Source organism: Oenanthe melanoleuca, chromosome 14, assembly GCF_029582105.1.
Source record: "Oenanthe melanoleuca isolate GR-GAL-2019-014 chromosome 14, OMel1.0, whole genome shotgun sequence".
Lineage (NCBI taxonomy): Eukaryota > Metazoa > Chordata > Aves > Passeriformes > Muscicapidae > Oenanthe > Oenanthe melanoleuca.
In genome coordinates this window covers 6,692,349-6,710,887 of record NC_079348.1, presented here as the reverse complement: position 1 = coordinate 6,710,887, position 18,539 = coordinate 6,692,349, and the positions used below count along the sequence as shown (strand labels likewise).

The 18,539-nt window shown below is 51.0% G+C and overlaps 1 protein-coding gene across 2 annotated transcripts in view; it reads right to left on the bottom strand.

The window, feature by feature from the left end:
* MPRIP (myosin phosphatase Rho interacting protein) overlaps window positions 1-18,539 on the bottom strand; it is a 73,216-nt gene that overhangs the window by 23,439 nt on the left and 31,238 nt on the right. Inside the window, exons 5-13 of one of the 2 annotated variants that reach the window (XM_056502977.1) lie at window positions 16,624-16,708; window positions 13,042-13,252; window positions 12,004-12,520; window positions 5,954-6,095; window positions 5,340-5,456; window positions 3,141-3,197; window positions 1,918-1,986; window positions 1,610-1,699; window positions 1,081-1,190 (exon numbers count right to left, since the gene is read on the bottom strand). In XM_056502977.1, the coding sequence (XP_056358952.1) occupies window positions 1,081-1,190; window positions 1,610-1,699; window positions 1,918-1,986; window positions 3,141-3,197; window positions 5,340-5,456; window positions 5,954-6,095; window positions 12,004-12,520; window positions 13,042-13,252; window positions 16,624-16,708 (1,398 nt within the window). The remainder of the gene's footprint in view (window positions 1-1,080; window positions 1,191-1,609; window positions 1,700-1,917; window positions 1,987-3,140; window positions 3,198-5,339; window positions 5,457-5,953; window positions 6,096-12,003; window positions 12,521-13,041; window positions 13,253-16,623; window positions 16,709-18,539) is intronic. The other variant, XM_056502976.1, reaches the window with a different exon arrangement.

The following is an 18,539-nucleotide window of genomic DNA, read 5'->3' as shown; positions in this document are numbered from 1 at the left end:
GACTTCCCATCCGAGGTGCAGAAAAGGAGGAGCATGCAGTGAATCACGAGATATACAAACCACAGAACGTTAATACAGGAGAGAACACAGTTTTCCAACCTGGGCTTCAGCACGGATAGTTTCAAAGAGAAGTTTTTCCTGGGATTGCATGGAAATCAAACATACACAGGAGTGAGGAAAGAGGTGGTTTCCCCAAGACCCCTGTGAGATCCACCAGAGCTTGAGAATGGCTGGGAAAACAGTGTATGAGGGCTAAGCAGGATGGGAAAGGAGAGGCTGGAGTATCTCCAGGTCAACAGCACTGACTGAAAAGAGCCATTCCATCAACACAGGGACAAACCTGGCAGAAACCTGCTGGCTGCAGCTACAGTAAGGACAGGAGACAGAGTCAGTGGTGCAGCCATGTCCACACAGCCTGTAAGAGGAGGCTTGTACGAGTGTGGGCAGCATAGACAGCTGTGAGGAGGCCAAACACCCTGTACACAGAGCCAGAAGTGCCCACAGAAGGCACTCTGTGATGCACGAGGTCCCCTTCCTCTGGCACTGATGCAGGAGGACACACCAGCGTTTCTACAGCTTAAGGGGGACGAGCTGCAGCAGCTTTCTGGAAGATCAGAAGAGGAGGGAAGATTATTTCCTGGCTGGAGTTTAAAACAGATCAGAGCCAAACAGTTTCTAAACTGAACCCTGGGCTGCTGCTGCTGTGACCCATAAAGGGGCTGGGCAGCTCGTGCTGAACAGTAGCCAGAGGAAAGGGTGAACCCAGCACAAATTAATCCAAGTGGTTTCACAATACCTAGTGGGAATCCAGAAGAGCCTTGATATAGAAACAGTATTTCATATTCCTATGCACAAATTAAAACCACATTTTCAACCCTCTTGGAAATCTGCACGCGTAAGAAGAACTCGGCATATCAGCGTCCCCACAAAACGTATCCAAATTAAGCTCAGAGAAACTGAGAAAGAGCTGCAACTTCCAGAAAGAGACAGGCTCAGAAAGAGGAAAGAAAAGGGATGAGGGACGAGTTACTCCTGCACAGCAAACCATACAGCTGTAGGGGCTGCTGCAGCCCCCCTTACCTTGTTACATCAGGAGCAGTGGTGGGGCGAACGTGTTTCATGATGGTCTGGATCCAGTTGCGACGGATGCCCGATGTCATGGCAGAGAGGGTGAACTCCCCTTCCTTTGTCTACAGAGAGAGAAAGAACAGCTCAGAGCAGGTGACTGCACCCACCAGCAGCTTGCCGACTCCCCAAGACCACCCTGAACCCACACCCAAGCCCCCAGTGCTGGGGCACTGCTTGCTGGCCACACACAGGTCAAACCCAGCCCCTCTGTCCCACAGCACACTCCCTGTGGGAATCAGAATTTCTCAGCAATCAGGCTGATTCTGCCATAGGTGAGCCCCTAAAGCTGTGACAAAACCTTCCCTTTATGACAGCCAAAAAACTGGCTCTCAAACCCAAGGGCACAGCTCTCTGGAGTACTGCAGGGCGATGCTGAGTGACCTCTCTTGCATGTTTGGGGAAATGTTCCCCTTGAAACAGACAAGCATCCCTATCAGCTGTCCTGCAGCTGGACTCTTCCTTCTCCCCATGTTGTCCTTACATGGATCTGGAAGCCGTAGTTCCGCTGAACTGGGTACTCAGTGACATCGTAGCACGTGGATAAATCGATTTCTCCATCCAGGTCAGCTGCCTGCAGAGAGAAGAGGTAAAATAAGCAACAAAGCTTTACAGTTCCAATGCATGGTGGGCTCATAGGGAGGCACAGCAGGTCCCTGAGCCTCGAAGGAGCTCCAGGATTTCGGCTTCTGAGAATGGGGGCACCGAGGGAGGCAGTGACCTGCCCAGGGTCAGTCTGAGAGCACCAGGAGCTGCCCTGTAATGGGCTGAACACCGACAGGAGACACTTACCTCCTCTGCCACTGAATCCCGGTAGTATCTCAGGCTCTGGTCAGTCAGCACAAACCAATGCTTCTTCCACTAGGAAACAACAAAGATGGAGCAGTCACAATCCTGCTCCTTCCCCACCACCACATTCATGGCTGCTCATCACAGGTTGAGCGGCAGAGACCCCTGCAGGAGGCAGCTCAATGCTTGTCCCTCCCAGCTCCATACATGGCTTCATCAAGGCCCCCTCCATGGGAAAGGGGAGACTCAAACAGGAGCAGCGCAAGGGACAGTGATGGTTTACTGCCACCCTGCAGAGTACCAGACCCTGCACGTGACAGTGACACCACGAGAGCCACAGGGCAGTCACAGCCTCCCCATTAGCTCCACTGCAAGACGAGGCTTTTAGGGACTGCACTTAAAGGCTTTTCAGCACAAAAAAAAAGTAGTAAAACGTTTATGTTTTATCTGCAGTACCTAGGAATTGAGTTGGGAGTCTATTCCTGGCCCTTGCTCTATACAAATCTGCCTCCTGAACGCTTCCAGCACAGGCTCACCCAAGGCAGTTTTCAGTCAACTAAGCACTCGGTCCAGCTGCCAATTCATCCCTTTGGCTGTCTATGGATGTGCCCTTGGACCCAAGGGTACCCACAGCACAGCCTGGGCCACCCACAGCCACAGGCAAATTGCCCTCATTTCCCCTTAAAGCTGAGTAGGAGGGAAGGAAATCCAGGGAAGGGGTAGTTTGCAAACAGGCAGGGCCATCCATGCTGCCTCAGCACCAGTGCCCACTCCTAAGGCTCCAATAGAGGAGAGCATCCAGCAACCCTTTAGGAACTGGCAGCAGGAAAGCGGCACCAAATGCTTCCCTCAGAGCCATTTATCTATTTATTTATTGCCATTTCCCTGGCACTCAGGAGACATTACCTGAGCCTCATTTCTGACACCAAAGAGGTCATTGGGTTACAAGGGAGACGAGACTAATAAATAGGGAACAGGAACATGAAACCATTGCTGCCATCCAAGCTGCCCTAGCTCCCTAGAAACCCATGATATGATATCCACCTTCGAAACCTCCCCAGGACAGAGCACCAGCAATTCCCACTTCTAGAGAAGCCCAATACTGATCTACCCAGGACACTGGGGATCCATCAGCACTGAGAGCTACTCCATGCACAGCCAGGATGCTAGAGCGAGTTGCCAGAAACCAGGACTGACCACAGCACCAAACACTGACAGTGACTCACCTGCCCATCCTCATATTGCTTTGTCAACCAGCCCTTCTTGAAGTTCAGCAGGTCAGGCTGGAAGAAAGGAGAGAGGGATCAGGAGAGGGAAAAAGTGTCTGCACCCAGAAGACAACAGCAGCGAGTTGATAAAACACAGAAGAGCAATTATAGAGACCAACAACAGTTAAATTCATAGAATCATAGAATAGTTTGGGTTGGAAGAGCCCTTTAAAGGTCATCTAGCCCAAACTGAACCATTACACTGCATGGTAGCTAAATGTTTGCTCTTATGAGGAACAGAGACCTCTGCACAGTTTATTCAAGCTGTTCCCTTCCTACCATTTCTCCTGCAATTTCCTACTGCTACACCAGCATTACAGAGAAAGGATAAACAAGGAATTAGCAAGACTTCAGGCAGTTTTACCCTCTATTATATACTATGAAAGAAAAACTATGTGCTATTGATGCAAGGCTGCAGGGTTCAAAACAGGCTGAGTTCCCAAGGCTGGAAATACAGGGAATCTGAGCCCTGCACCATCCAAATGACACCTGCTTTTTCCTTCAGTGTGGGTGCATGGGGATGTTGAATTCCTGAAAAAAGCAAGCAGGACAGCGTGGGATAGCTGCTGCCAGCCCCTCCTCCCAGCCCTGCCCGTGTGCAGGGAAGGATGTGGTGGAAATGCCTTCACTCCCCTGAGGCTGAGCTCCTCCAGCTGCTCCACGTGCTGCAGAGTGGAGGAGGAAAGGACAGCAGTGTGTGAAATCCAGCTGCAGCCTCTGAAATGGGTTACAGCAAGAGCAGCAGTGGAAATTGGGTCTGGGAGTCTATTCAATCAAACCTGTGAGGCAGCACATCCCACATAGGAGTGATCCCATGGTGGTGGGAACACAGTCCTGCTCCACAGAAACACAAGGGAAAGTAAAGCATTGAATTACAGAATGTTTGGGTTGGAAGGAACAGTAAAATCATCCTGTTCCACCTCCTGCCATAGGCAAGTACAATTTTCACTATTCCAGGCTGCTCCAAACCAAATCTAACGTGGCCTTGAACACTTCCAGGGATCCAGGGGCAGCCACAGCTTCTCTGGGAAACCTGTGCCAGGGCCTCACCACCCTCACAGGGAAGAATTTATTTCTAATATCTAATCTAAACCTGCATGACTTTCTTCCCTTCACTACATAATGTGCATTGCCACTTCATATGCACTTCTTCCACTTTTTCTTTCCACCAAGAATTTAAAAATCACTCTTGTGGCTGTAGAGGTCTGCAGGAAAAGCTCCAGAAACATCAAGATACTGCATTTTTCTGATAAGTCCTTGAAAAGAAGCTGTCCATCCACAAAAAATTCAACTTATATTTACAGTAGCTCTGTAATCTATTTGAGAGATTAGCAAGTGTATTTATTTTGTTCCTACAGAAGGGTGGTGAGGGAGAGGAGAGCACTTTGTGTTTATTCTGTACTGTTTGCCTCCAGGTCTGGTGAGCATTTGAAATATGCAAAGGGAGGAAAGCTCAGGAGGGAAGGTTCAGCCCTTCCTTGCAGCCTTCATCCCACTCACACCCACTTCCAACTGCATAAACATCAAGGAAATGGCATTGGAAAACTGGGACATGTGTTTGCTCTGACTGGTCTGTGTCCCGTCCCTGGCAGGGGAGTTGGAACAAGACGATCTTTTAAGGTCCCTTCCATCACAAACCATTCTGGGATTCTGTGATCCTATGAAAATACCACAGTCATGACACAGCAGCTGCTCCAAGTCCAGAAACTGGACTGACTCTCTATGAGCTGGAAATGCCCTGCTACAGCCTCTGCTGGGGGATACCATGGGGACAAAGAGGGGCTCTGGCCAGCTGAGGTGACCCCAGAACTTCTAGGGTGACCTACAGCATGAGTGTTTGACACATCACACAAAGCATTGAGGAAATGGGGTATTCCAGGGAAAATAACCACAACAGAGTCTGCTTCCCAAGATGCTGCTGTACTTTAAGGAAAAGTGCTTCTGACAGGACTCTTGAGTTTTAATTTCTGCAACAGGCCCACAGAGTGGCCCTTCCCACCTGATTCAGGTCCCTGAACCTGCTCCAAGTCTGAGTGTATCCCACATCCTGTGTGCTGGCTGTGAGGATAGCAGCAACAGCCCAGTTTTTGTGGGACCTTCTGGGAAGGGCCTCTCATGCCCTCCCCCAGGGCAGGGGACATGGCCCTGGTGGCTCACCGTCATAGAGGACTCTGTGGACCTCCTGTCCAGTGACTTTGCCCGGCGGTGTGGGGACAGAGGTGACGCAGACACGTCCAGGATGGAGCCCACGGCTGCTCCTTCACAAGTGAAGTCCTGTGTGAACAGCATTAGCCCAGATCAGTGCAGGAACTAGGACAGAGTCCTGCTCTCTTGGCTCATGGCATAAAAATCTGCTTTATTTAAGGGGCATCTCAGGCTCAGAACAAGTGTCATTTCCTTGGCAATACATTTTTTTGTCCTTTCAGGCATTAATTTGTTCCCATTATATCCAAGCATATCTGGGGCTCTCAAATCTGTTTCTTTTGTTACTTCACCCCATTCTGATGTGTGCTGCCATACCAGACATGAAGTTTTCCTTTGTATTATGGAGAAAGGAGACAACCTGATTTTCCACTCTGATCTACACCTGGGCCAAGGGAGCAGAGCAGGAAAATTTGTACAGACTGAGCACACACTGAGGTTTGGCTCCTGCAGGAGCTGCCTGCAACTCCAAATCCACATGCAGGGACAAACCCTGTAGCTGAACCCTCTATCCTGGGCTGCAGGATTCCAGGTTTCATCTTCCAGGAGAATCTGGCTGAGCATCTCACCCGTTTCCGTGGGAAAACTCTCTTCTCACTCCTGCCCTGCCGCGTCTCGCTGGAAAGGGCAGCAGCTCCCGACGCGTTCGTTTCCATGTGCTCCGCGTTCTCAATATCTAGTGCCTCGAATTTCTCAATCACCTGGGATCTCCTGCAAAACAGAGACAAAAGGGGAAACCAGAGATGGTTTAAACACAAGAGCAGCAACTGTGTGGAGCTGTACAACCTCACAAATTTAAGGTCGCAGAATTGCTCGACCCAGAGTTCATGCACACCTGGCTTCTGGTCCCTGTTTTCCTGTGAGCTCCAGTGTGGTCAAATGCAGGGTAAAAACCCTCATCTGACATCATCTTACTCATAAAGTAGGGAAAAACCTCACATTATTCAGCTCTGCACTGAGCATCTTCTAGTAACTAGGAACCCCTCACAAAACCAGCAATAAATTTTTATTTGTGAATTTTACAGCCCCTTGGGAATCAGGGATTATGGAGCAGTTTTGGCTTAAGCTTTGCCTCTATCCTCTAGTACTGGGGCTCTCAATTGGTCCACAGACCACTGACATGTCAGACCAAGGTGGGGTGCAGAAGTAATGGGTGGCTCTGGGTCCCCCAGTGTGTTCACTGCAACAGGAACCCTCTGAAAACTCAGTCTCACATAGGGAACAGGCAGAGGATTGCATGGAGCAAGGGGTGTCCATAGGTGCCGCCAGTCCATGGTTCTGGCTCACAGGATGCACCAGTGAAAGGGTGTGAGGAGATGAGGAGCACCCTGTACCACAGCAGGGCACTCCCTGAAGAACCTGGGGCCTTTCCCTCCTCTTAACTGGGCTGAAAATCCAGTCTGGACATCAGGGGGCACAACCTGGGCTCTCAGACACTGCCTTGGTGGCCCATTGCACCGTGGCACTTGTGTCTCTGAGGATGGAGAACTATGAAGAAACATGGATGGAGCAGGAGCCAACCCTGGATCAAACCCAAATGGGATTCTCTTAAGGACAAGCAAACAGGTAGAATTAGAAGTGTTGTTTCAGCATGAGCAGCTGCTTGCTGACCCACAGGAGAGTAATTTCCAAAGAAACTGCTCATGTCTAAGTCTGCATTCCCAGAGGTTCAGGAAAATATCAGCTTCAGGTCTTCAATCACAAACTGGGAATATAAAGCAATAACCCACCACCAGCACCTGCCAGCTGTGCTCCCAGCTGTGAGGCTTAAAGTTCCATTTCAAACCTCCCCAAAAAGCTCTGTCCAAGTGGTTTCTTGACACAAAATTTGGACCCATCATGTGCCACATCTAAACTTGGGGCTGCTTGCTCTGTGTGAGCCTCTGACGTGCATGAAAATCACAAAGGCAACCACATGAGGGAGAACAGGTTATCCAAAATAAAAACATTTTTAACACTTCCCACAAAGAGGAACAGCAGGTTAAGGGTTCAAAAATAATGAGATGTTCAGTTTTCAACCAATATTTGCACTAAATTCTATAAATGAGACAACCAGTCAGAGCGTATCCCATCCCCTGGGGGGCTGGGGCCCCCCACTGCTGCTCAGAGCCAGGCTGCCAGGACACAACCAAAAAGGAAGAGACAAAATTGGTGGGGAAGACGTTGCTTTGTAAATTTAAAGATCTTTCTTGCTTTTAGGGGACATCTGTTCAGCCCCTGGTGCCTCCCAGTTTGCAAACTGGGAGTGGGCAGATCTCAGCTTGTGCAGAGCTCCCGATTTCCCTGGGATGTTCTGCTCATGAGAAGCCTGACATAGGCTGTGGAGCATAAATCCATGTTCTGCTCACTGACAGACAGGGAATTGCTTTGGACCCACATTTTTTAAACTCTTTTTATACTGGCCCAGCCTTCTCTGAGTCTCAGTTCAGGAGGGAGGAAAAGATCCATGAATTAACATTGTCTGTGCCCTATTAGGTGAAGTCTGAAGAAAAACAAATCAAGAGGAAAAAAAAGAACAAAAACCCAACCAAAAAAAAAAAAAAAAAAAATTAAAAAAAAAAATCAAAAAACCAAAACCATAAAAACAAAATCAAAAGCAGGTTGATTCTCATGAAAGGGGCTGCACCACCAGGTTGTTCTACGGCTTGAGATTGAGATGAGATGGTAGCGAAGCAGGCGAGGTAAAGGTGGACACGTCACACAGCAACACAGCAGGAGAAGGTGGAGAGCAACAAGACCTGGAAGAAAACAAGGCTGGAAAATGAATGAACAGAAGAGGAAATTATATATCTGCATCTACATACATAACAAAATCAAAATCATTCCAGTCATTTGTCATTGAAAAAGGGAGGAGAAAAATAAATCACTGCAACCAAATCACAGCCCCAAGGGTTAATATCATCTGGATTACAGGAAAGAATCTCTTTTTTTTTTTTTCCCATGAGATCAACATTTCAGAGAGGTTACTGCCAGAGATCCTGGAAGGATGGGGAAGGAAGGACTCTCCTCCCTTCCCCACGTGTTGGATAGAGCTGCTCCCTCCACACAGCAGCTCTGTGTGGACAAAACAAGGCTGGGACAGGTATGAAAAAGCTTTTTAAAAGCTGCGGTGCCATTTAGTGCTTTTCAACTACAAAAGCTCATCCCAAGGAATTCCTTGGCCATGCAGGCTGTTAATCTTTTCCAGGCCACTAAACCCAGGCTGCAGATCTCAGCTGTTAGTGGAGGGGGTGTGCAGTGGGAAGGAAAGCCTCAAAAGACCAGCACGGGCTGTCATTAAAGTGATTTTCTTTGATTGGAAGAAAGGGCTTTGTTTTTATTGGATTCATTCATTATTTAGCATCAAGAAAGATAGTGAGTGTCAGGAAAAGGAAGAGGAATTTCCCAAGAGGTCCATAAGAATGATGAGGATAGTTTTACAAGGGAAAAAAACCTGTATTTGGGAGAGCAGGCATCCTCTATAAGGGGAGAAGCAGAATTCACAGCAGAGCTTTACACCTTAAGAAACTCCAGAGAAGGAATTTGAGCAAGAAAAGTCTTTTAAGCAATTTCAGGCAATTCTGCTATTAATTGGTGCTAGAAATACATCTCAGCCCTTGACCACACTCCCACGCAGAGCTGGCTGACACCACCGTGAACTCTTGCCAGTGTGAGAAGAACATGGGGTCAACTGGGAAAGCTGTGGTTTTCCAGGCTGCACCCCTGGAACTGTGCACAAAAAGCCAAGTCTGTCAAACAGAAATCCAGAGATGTGAAGGGATTTATCCCTGCAGCTGCAGAGTCCCTCTGGGACATGGGGGCTGCTCTCTGAAGACTTTCCTGCAGCTCTTTTCAGCTGTGATTTTTTGTGTGCAACACCTCAAGATTCATCCATGGGGTTTCCATGGGGTTTTGTTCTGCTCTAGGGATGCGTCTGAGAGGGGAGACTGGAGATGGCTCGACCTCTCTGGCCTCAATCCCTGTCCCCCAGCCCAGTGTGACATCCTGGTGGGTGCTGCAGCCCCGTCCTGCCACGTGCCAGCAGAGGGAACTCGTACTCTGCTGCTCTGCCAAAATCGTTGAGATTATCTCCTGTTTCCTGATTCCTGGTTCTGAGTGGCTGCAAGCTCATACGTCTGCATGGGGTGTGGAGGCAGCATCAGGTATAAATGGTCAACACAAAAAATTCCTGGACTTAAATCATGTAATATTTATGTGATCAGGAAACAGGATGAGAAGCCTTGGCAAATGGCTTTATCTGGAGCTAAGCCTGCAGGTGTGGCACTCAGGATGCAACACTGGGTACCTAAAATTATTCTTTTCCATCCACAGCTCTGACACCTGCACTGATTTACGCAAAAAAATGGGAGGAAGAGCTGAAAATACCAACAGAATCTGAGTGTGTTCATTTGGCTGCACTGAAGGGCAGATCTGCAAAATGCCTGGCTGGTGCCTGTGGGCTTGGCATGGGACAAGTGCTCCCAGACATGTTAGTGGGTTACTGAGAAGGATTATTATAAATGGTGTTAAACCAGGGGGGGAAAGCCAACCCCACAGCATGGAAATGAGTTATTGTTTTATCTGCCCAACCTCAAACTCTCTTTTGTCTGAGCTCAGAGGAGAAAAACTAGAGGGACGTGGGGACTAAATAAACTCAAGTTTAAAAAGCAGCCAAGCCAAGCTGAACAGGGTGCTGGGGAATTTTAATTCTCTGGTGCAACTCTGGACAGTGTCTCTGTGCCCTTTTGAGTCCACTGAGCTCCAACATGGCTGTCCCAGCTCCAGGACACAGGGCCTCTCCACCCACACCAGCTGCACCGGCCAATTCCCAGGTTACCAGAGGAGAACACAAATGTGCCCATCCCTGAATACCCACTGAGCCATCCCTGCTCATGGCACATTCCTCCAGCATCATGGGCTGTAATCCACAGCCAAACCTTCTGGCAGGTGGGGACCCCTCCCCCTTCTCTCTGCCATCACCCCGCTCCCAAAAGCTGGACCAGGTTCAGCCCTGTGGGCAGCAAGACCCCTGCACCTGGTGCAGCTCCTGCTCCCTGCACCCATTCTGCTCTGATAAAAGCCCTGGGCTGATAGAGAATTGCTGCCAATACTGATAAAGCAAACAAAATTGTTAACAGCCCGAGCCAGGCTGGGAAAACCAGATTTTCCCTGGGAAAAGGCACCCACCAGCAGGCAATGAGTGGGGCTGACATTAAAAAAGGACAGGCTCTCCCAGGCCCCATTATCTGTTATAATTCTACTCCCCAACTCTGTGCAGGATGATCCCAGTGCTGCAGGATACCCAAGGCCAAAGGACTGCTGGCACTGGAGGAATGCACTGTTCTGTCAAGGTGGGGACAGGCACTGGCCAGGCAAGCAGACACAGCAGGGACACAATGTCACCCACAGGCAGCATCAGCTCGACCTGAAACCAGAGCCACCAGCTTTTCTCAGCCCTGTCGCCAGCCAGGATGGCCAAGGTGGTATCCTCCTCCTCCATCCTGGGGAAAAGCCAATTCCCAAGGCAGACAAAGCCAAATCCAAGCTTCCCTCATTTATTCCCAGCCCAGCACTCCCTGCACACACTGGGCCAGGTTTGGGATCCTCCTGCTGACTGATGGCACCAGCACAAGGCTGTGCTGCACATCCCAGACCTGCTCCCAGCTCTCAGAAGCCAGTCTGGAAAACAATCCTTTAGGGGCTGGGAAGAAACAGAGAAGAAGCTCCTACAGAAACTGTGCGAGAGAGAACATGCCCGGAGGAGAACCAGGGCAGGAAAATCAGACTGGCAGGCGGCCCTCTCGCCCGGGGCCCGTCTCCCAGTTTGCTCCACTGCCCTCACTGCACAAATGTGTCTCTCCCAGGGCGAGTGGAGCCCGTCCTTGGCCGCGCCCGCAGGGCACCGGCGCGCGCTGCGGATGCTCTCCCCGTCCTCCACACTAAGCTGTTTTGCAGCCTGCTGAGCCCTGCCCTGGCACTGCACCCACCTCTCTCTCCTCTCCTCTCCCAGATTAATGCCGTGACATTTTGAAACCTCTCTCAGCTCATTAGGCAGTTGCATAAGGCACCTGGCACTAACGCCATTAGGAGAGCTAACCTAATTAATGGTGCTGGCTGCTGCCTCGGTGTGCTGCGCTGGGAGGGGCCAGCAGGGTGGGCTTGATGGCAATGTGGGCATCCAACACCACCCAGCACCAGGGTAGGGTTAGATTAAACAGTAGGAAGACATTCTTCCCTGTGAGGGTGGGGAGGCACTGGGAGAGATTGTCCAGAGAAGCTATGGCTGCCCCATCCCTGGAGGTGTCCAAGGCCAGGCTGGACAGGGCTTGGAGCAACCTGGGATACTGCAAGGTGTCCCTGCCCATGGCAGAGCATGGAACTGGATGAACTTTACAGTATCTTCCAACCCAAATCATTCTACATCCCCCAAGCAGCCAGGCAGGGTGACACCTGCCCAGTACCACTATTAAAGACATCCCACCACGTGGTCAGCGTGGATGAGCACCCTTAAACCCAGGAGCACTGAAAAAAACAAAGAGGCTCCACCCAGAAAATCCCACCTGCTCCATCCAGGCTGCACTGGGGACACAACCTCACTGCTGCTGGAAGCATGCAAGGAGATGAGCCCCTCATCCCTTACCTTCTTTCATTCCCAAAGAGCCGGGCAACTTCTTCTCTCCCAGGGCTACGAGCCCGGGTTCTCCGCTCTAGCCGCTTCCTCTCCACCTGGAAGGCCTCACGATTACTGATCCTAATGGCCTTGGGAACGTCGGCCAGGGTGGTGTACTGCCGGCTGGCTTTAAAAGAAAGGGGACGCCCCGATTTTTCAGCTCCCCTTCCTACATCTCTGCTGCTGGAGTCCTTGTGCATGGGGCAACTGCTCTTCGAGTCCAAGGAGTTCAGAGAGAAGCTGTGAATCATTCGGTCGCCTGATCGGATACCTGGGGAAGGAAAGGGCTGGGCATGCTCCTGTGAGGGCGATTTGGGATAACTGTACCTGTTGTTCGGGGTGCTGGGGCTGGGTGGGCTTGGTGGGGGCGGCAGTTGCTGCTCTTCCAGCTTGGAGTCTTGTTTGGTCTTCTCCAAGGAGAAGTAGCCGCTCTCGACACGCGTCTTCCGCCCGCAGTCTATCCGGTCTCCGTTCATGGAGCTCTCCTCTAAGGGACAGAGAAGTCACCATGCTTGGTTTCAAGTCCAAGTACTGCTTCTTAGAGAGAAACACTGATCCCAGCCAGGACAGGGGCAGGTGTGAGAGCAAAGCTGGTCCGGACACCAGCCCCATGTACTGCTACTTCCTGCACCTTTGGCTTTTCCACTCGGACCAGCCCTCATGGCCATGGAGATGGTGGGATAGTCTGCAGGGAACTGGGAATGCTGATCCAACCATTGGGCCAGGTTTGCACAGGTGAAAGGTCTGAATTTTCAAACTAAGAAATGGGCAGTTGCAGTCACAGCTCTGCATCTGTTTCCATCCCTGTCCTCCCCAGCCTGGCAACAATCACAGCTCCATGGGTGCAAGGCAACAGACACCTCACTGCAGAAAACATTCCCCATCTGAGTGGGAAGATAAGGGAAATGTCCCCAGCACTGTGACCTGTCCCCAGTGCCCACTGTTCCAGGGAGAACAATGGCATAACCACCACAATGTTACACCAGTGCTGGCATCCCCACCTCTCACCTTCCTTGCTGTCCAGCACAGAATCCTTCATGGAGCTGGCAGCCCCAGCCTGGCCTTGCAAGGGGCTCTGGGATGGGCCAATGCCATTGCCCCCATCTGCTTGGTCTTTGCCCCTCATTTCTTCCTGCCACAGCGTGGACTTGGTGGCAGGGACCTTCTCAGCGCTGGGAATGTTGCTGCTGGTCACAGCCATCTTAGCAGGACCAGGCTCCTAAAAAAACCCACAAGACACAGGAAGTTAGAGAGTTTGCCCCAACTCCACACTCAGGGTCCCCAAGGGCTTTGCCCTGAGGTGTGAATTCCATATAGCTTGGGTGCTGTCCATGACATGTCACAGCAGGACAGGGATGGGACAGTGACATGTGTCAGTGCTTTACACCTTTTTAAAACAATCCCCATCATCTTCAGTGCTTCTCTGTTACCAAGGAGCTCTGGAGTCCATCAGATGATGGATGATGCCCCTTTGGTGGCCACAGCCCACCCAGCCCAGGTCCAGAACCTGACCCAGAAGAGGCAGCAGCTTTCCCAACTCCTTCCTTGGCTTTGCTCATTAGCAGATGTTTTGCTGTTGTCATATTAAGCTTCTGCATTCACAGATTATTTTTCTTAAAGCCACCAATAAATCAATGACAATTAACTCCCCTTTGGACTGTGAGAAGCTTTCCAGCTGCTGGTTCCCTTTCCACAGAGCAGGGAGGAGTACAGAAGTGCATGAACTGGTAACTGAAAGCTGGGAACAAGGGCTGCAAAGAGCATCCTCTCTATCCTCCCCTCCCACATCAGGTGAGTTTTAGCCCTGCACCTCCAACTCGAGTTTACAGGGCTGTGCTGGAGCCACCAGGGAACTCCCAAGGAGTGGGTCCTGGCTCCACACACAGCCATGACAAGCAGCAAATGACCTCAATTTAAAAAAAAAATCCCCTTGGGAAATTTCACACTAAAGGAATGCAGTGTTGGAGGTAAACGATCCAGAGTTCACAGGCATCCTGCTCAAGAAGAGGATCGGGCCAATCTCCAAGGTCCCCTGCACCCTCCTTCATTGATCCAAGCCCAGAGCTAATCACTAGCTCAGGATATATATCTTGATATATCTCTTACACACACCCCCATGTAATTATTTGTAGATGTGTATTTAATTAGGCAGAGATGTGGGCCAAAAAGAAGTCTGTGAGAGAGCAGAGACATTAACTCTCTGCTGCTCAGGGGTATGAACAACTGCAAAAGGCAGAATGCACCAAAATCAGCAAAACCAGCCTCTACTTGCACAAGGTGTGTCTGGGCACGCTCTGCTTAGCTGAACCTGCCACACCCCTGTGCAAACCGAGGGCAGAGCCTCAAATCCCACATTTCAGCCCCAAACCTTGCCTCGAGTTCCCATGGGCAGTAGGCAGGCACAGGCATTCCAGTCTCTCCTACTGCCTGCACCTCTCTGCTGGAGCACAGCAAAAGCTGCAAGAGAAACCTGCCTTCTACCCACTAAAACTGCAACCTGCTTGCAAAGGAAAGTGAAAACACCCAACACTCCCTGTCCAAAAATCTGCAGCAGGAGTGGGATTCCCTGCATTGCTCCACCTCGGGATTTTACAGAGGGATGATGCAAAATGATGGGGGGAGTCAGAAATGACCTTGATGCTTCAGGAGCATTCAGCTGTAACCAAGCTTAGCTCTACCACAGGCAAGCAAAAACTATGTGAGAGTGAGAAAAAGCAGGAATACCCAATTGTTTTTTTTTTTTAATATTAAAAAGGTATCCACCCCCCCAAAGCAGCTCTAAAGCATGATCTACTGCCTGATTAGTGTGTGGCCATCTTTAGGAAGAGTGCAAGCTATCTGCACCAGCATATGGAGAACAAGCTGAACAGCAGCCAACTTCAGGAGAGCCCATTTCACAGAAGAGAAATTGGTGCTTATTTTCTTCTCAACATCCTCCTCCATTCCCTAGACCAGCCACCTGCATCAGCAGGATCTGGGAGACAGAGAAAAGATGCTGCTTCTGCCTTTACAGGTTGCTCCTATGTGCCTGACACAGCACAGCATCCATCCAGCAGCAGTTCCCACATGGAGGCTGGTTTTGCAAAGTGAATTTGACTCTTTTTTAGCACCATGGGGCTGGAAACTATGGGATGGAGAGACTGGAAGGAGGGTAGCAAGCGAGACAGGGTAGTCTGTCCCAAGACAAGAGGGCAGTGTGCCACAAGGGTCCCTGGTCCCTATCCCCAGGCACCTGGGGAGCCCATCTGCCCACAGGGAGCCAGCATCCTTCCCACAGCTGCTTCCCTTATTTGGTGCTCAGGAGCTCAGATCCTGTACGGTTTCCAAGAAGTTGCCATGGTGATGAAATGTAACCCAGAATGATGTTTTTCTGGCTCTGCGCCTCTTCTCGTCTCCACCCCCGTCCCCCTCCTGAACCCAGCCTGGGTTTAGTGGTGCACCCCAGCCAGGGTGAGCATCCCTGCCCTGCTGCATCCACTCCCTGGGGTGCCCCAAATGCAACAGTCCTTTTCTTGGGAATTGAGGACTGACAACTCATAACATGAAGGGAGGAGGCATCTTCCCTGGAGCATCACCAGAGCTACCCTTGAAGGGTTGTTCAGGCTGTGAGGATCCCAGATCTTGGCAAAGGATGGCTCAGACTTACAGCTTGGTGTGCAAAATAAGATCATCTCCCCACTAATTTTATCCCCAATGCCCAGAACATCTTTATCCAGTGGAGTGATGAAAACTTATTCAAACAAACACTGTACATCCAAGGCCCAGTTTGCACCAGGGCCATCCTTGGAATTTCATCAAAGAGGATCTGAAAACCAAGGCTCAGGGGAGCCCTGATGCTGGTTTTGGTCCCCACCACAGCCAGAGGAGCCCTCCCAGCCCCCTGTGGCAGTGGGATGTGTGCCCAGAGGTCAGGCGGCCTCAGGGACACGGCTGTTCTCAGCCCTGGCGAGGGACGAGGGTGGCCTTGGGGTCACGGTCCCCATCTGTGGGATTCTCCCCCATTCCAGCCACGTGGGAGCCAGGCAGGAACGAGTGAGTCACGGCCGGCCCCACTTTTTACCATTTATAGTCAAAGTGAGCACGAAGCCACTGCTGGGTCCCTGGAGAGCCCAGCTCCGGCCTCCGGAGCTCCCAGCCTGGCCCTGGCCTTTAGTATTTTCCTTTCATTCCCACTATCTCTGGGGTCATCTCAAAGGGAGTAACTGGAGCCCGATGGAATTTCATCCTGTTTCTGACGAAATGGCCCATGAACAGCACCCCTCCCTGGTCCCTCATGGGGACCATGTGGCTTTGTGGCCACTTCCAGGATTGTGTGCAGGGGTGGCACCACAAAACAGCACACAGGGGGCAAAACGTGGCCTCAAAGCAGCTGGGAAAGCAGGAGTGTGTGACCCTGAAGTAATGAGCAGGAATTAATTCACACTGATCTGCTGCCCTGGTTTGTCCCAGCTCTCACCCTCCACACAGGCAGCATCAGAGGGCTGGTGATCCCAATGGCTTGGGGGATCTAGCCCAGGACCAGAGCAAGGCCATGGCCCTTGAGGGAGGCAAGGGACTGGGTAACAGTGTGTATGTGTCCCTCTGGGTTACCTGGGGAGTTGGGGGCTCTACCTTCCTCTTCTTCTTCTGATTTTGCTTGTTTGTCCTGGGATAGACAATCAGCATCTCCAGCCACCTGCAGGCAGACAAAGCACAAGGTGAGGTCTGTGCCACAGGGAGAGGAGTGATACTGACCTGGTCAGGGTCAGCTTGGTGAACAATACCCAGAAACCATCCCAACTAGCTCCTGGGGGAAAAATAAAACAGGAGAATAGGGATGATCCCGGGGTGCTTTGGCTCAAACCCTGCTCTCTGCAAAAGTGAGGCCACAGCCAACATGGGGCAGGGATTCAAGGATCCTGAAAGAGAGTGGAGAGGGACAGAGCCTCCAGCAGGACCGTCCCCTTGAGCGATGCCAACACCCTCACACTGCAGACAAAGCGCTTTTGTCCAAGGAAGAGCAGCTTGAACTCGGCATTGAGGAGCCCTGAGTCCTCCCACCGTGGCCTGACAACCTGCCCCCGCATCTCTGAGAACTCCACAGGGATCCCTGGACCACTGGGAAACATTCCTGCTTGAAATGTCCCTGCTCCCCTTTCCTTCTCCCCCTGCTTTGCACGCTGCTGCTGTAAAGTGTTCGGAGATGACCACATCAGGTGGGGTTTGGTTAAGCATTAAACGCCAGAAGCACAGAATGAACATAAAACAAATTCTCCCCCAGCCAGGGAAATCTTCCTGTCGTGCTGCAACTGCAAACGAAACCAGCCTGGCTCAGCCCCAGAGTGGGACTGCTGGGGGATGATTAATGCCTGCACTCAGGAGCAAACACACTGCTTCAAAACCCATTGCTGGGCTGATGAGCAATAAATCAGCCCCACCTCACTCCGCAATGCCTCTCCCTCCCACGGCAGGCAGGACCAGCAACAAAGGCTGAGCTGGGAACCAGAGCGTGGGGAGAGGGTGGAGAGAGCAGGCCATGGGGGCTGGCCATGGTTTGGGGCATAGTCACTGCTCCTGCCAAGGAGGAGAGGAGCTTGCTCCCCTGTGCTCTGATTCCCACATGGCTCTGCATCCCAGTTCCCCACTGCTGTGAATGGGGCTGGAGGGACAGTTTGAAACCCAAAGTTCACCTGTGCTCACTTGTCTCAGTAGGGCAGGGAAATTTCAATGTATGAAAATCCCAAGCTCTTGGTATAAAAATGTATTTCAAAAAGTATTTACAAAACGAGGGGAGTCACAAGCGAAGACAAGGCTTGGAAATAGAAATCTCAGCAGAAAGTGCTGACTCTGCTGCTCCAGAACTGGGGGAGGCAGGAGATGCCGTGCCTTGGGAACAGTGGGAAAGAGCAAGTGTTCATCCCTTCAGTTTCCTGCTGGAGTTTCAAACGTTGTCAAATTTTGGGAGGGAGGCACTGAGCTCTGGGCACTCCATGTAGTAAAGGCTCTCAGGTAGAACAGCAGCACAGCCACACTCTGTCACTGTGTGCTGGCAGCTTGGCTCTCTCAGGGCTCTGCACCTTCATCAGCACCAGCTTCAACCCCAGATGGCACGTGAGTGATGGAAAAGGATGTTTCTAGGTCACCGCCCAACACCTGGAGTTGGGAAATTCACCCTGATTTGTTTGTTTTAGCGGTCTAATCTTTGTCACTGAGCCACTGCATTCCTGTGATATTTTAATCATCCTTGGAGGTGAGATGCTAAAGAGACCAGGGAGGTGGGGAGCATCCACCCCAGGATTCCACATCTGCCCAGGGATGGATGAGGACCAGATGGCACTCAGGGTCAAACATGCCAGCCCCAGAATTATGAAACCTGCCACTGGTGTTGGGACAGAACCTGTGCCAGTGAGTTGGGTGCCTGATGGGATCCCCAAAAGCACTGCAGGGTCTCCACAGCACCCATCATGAACCCCAGTACTCAGGATATGCACAGCCATAGCATCCTGCCTTGATCAAGGTCCTACCCA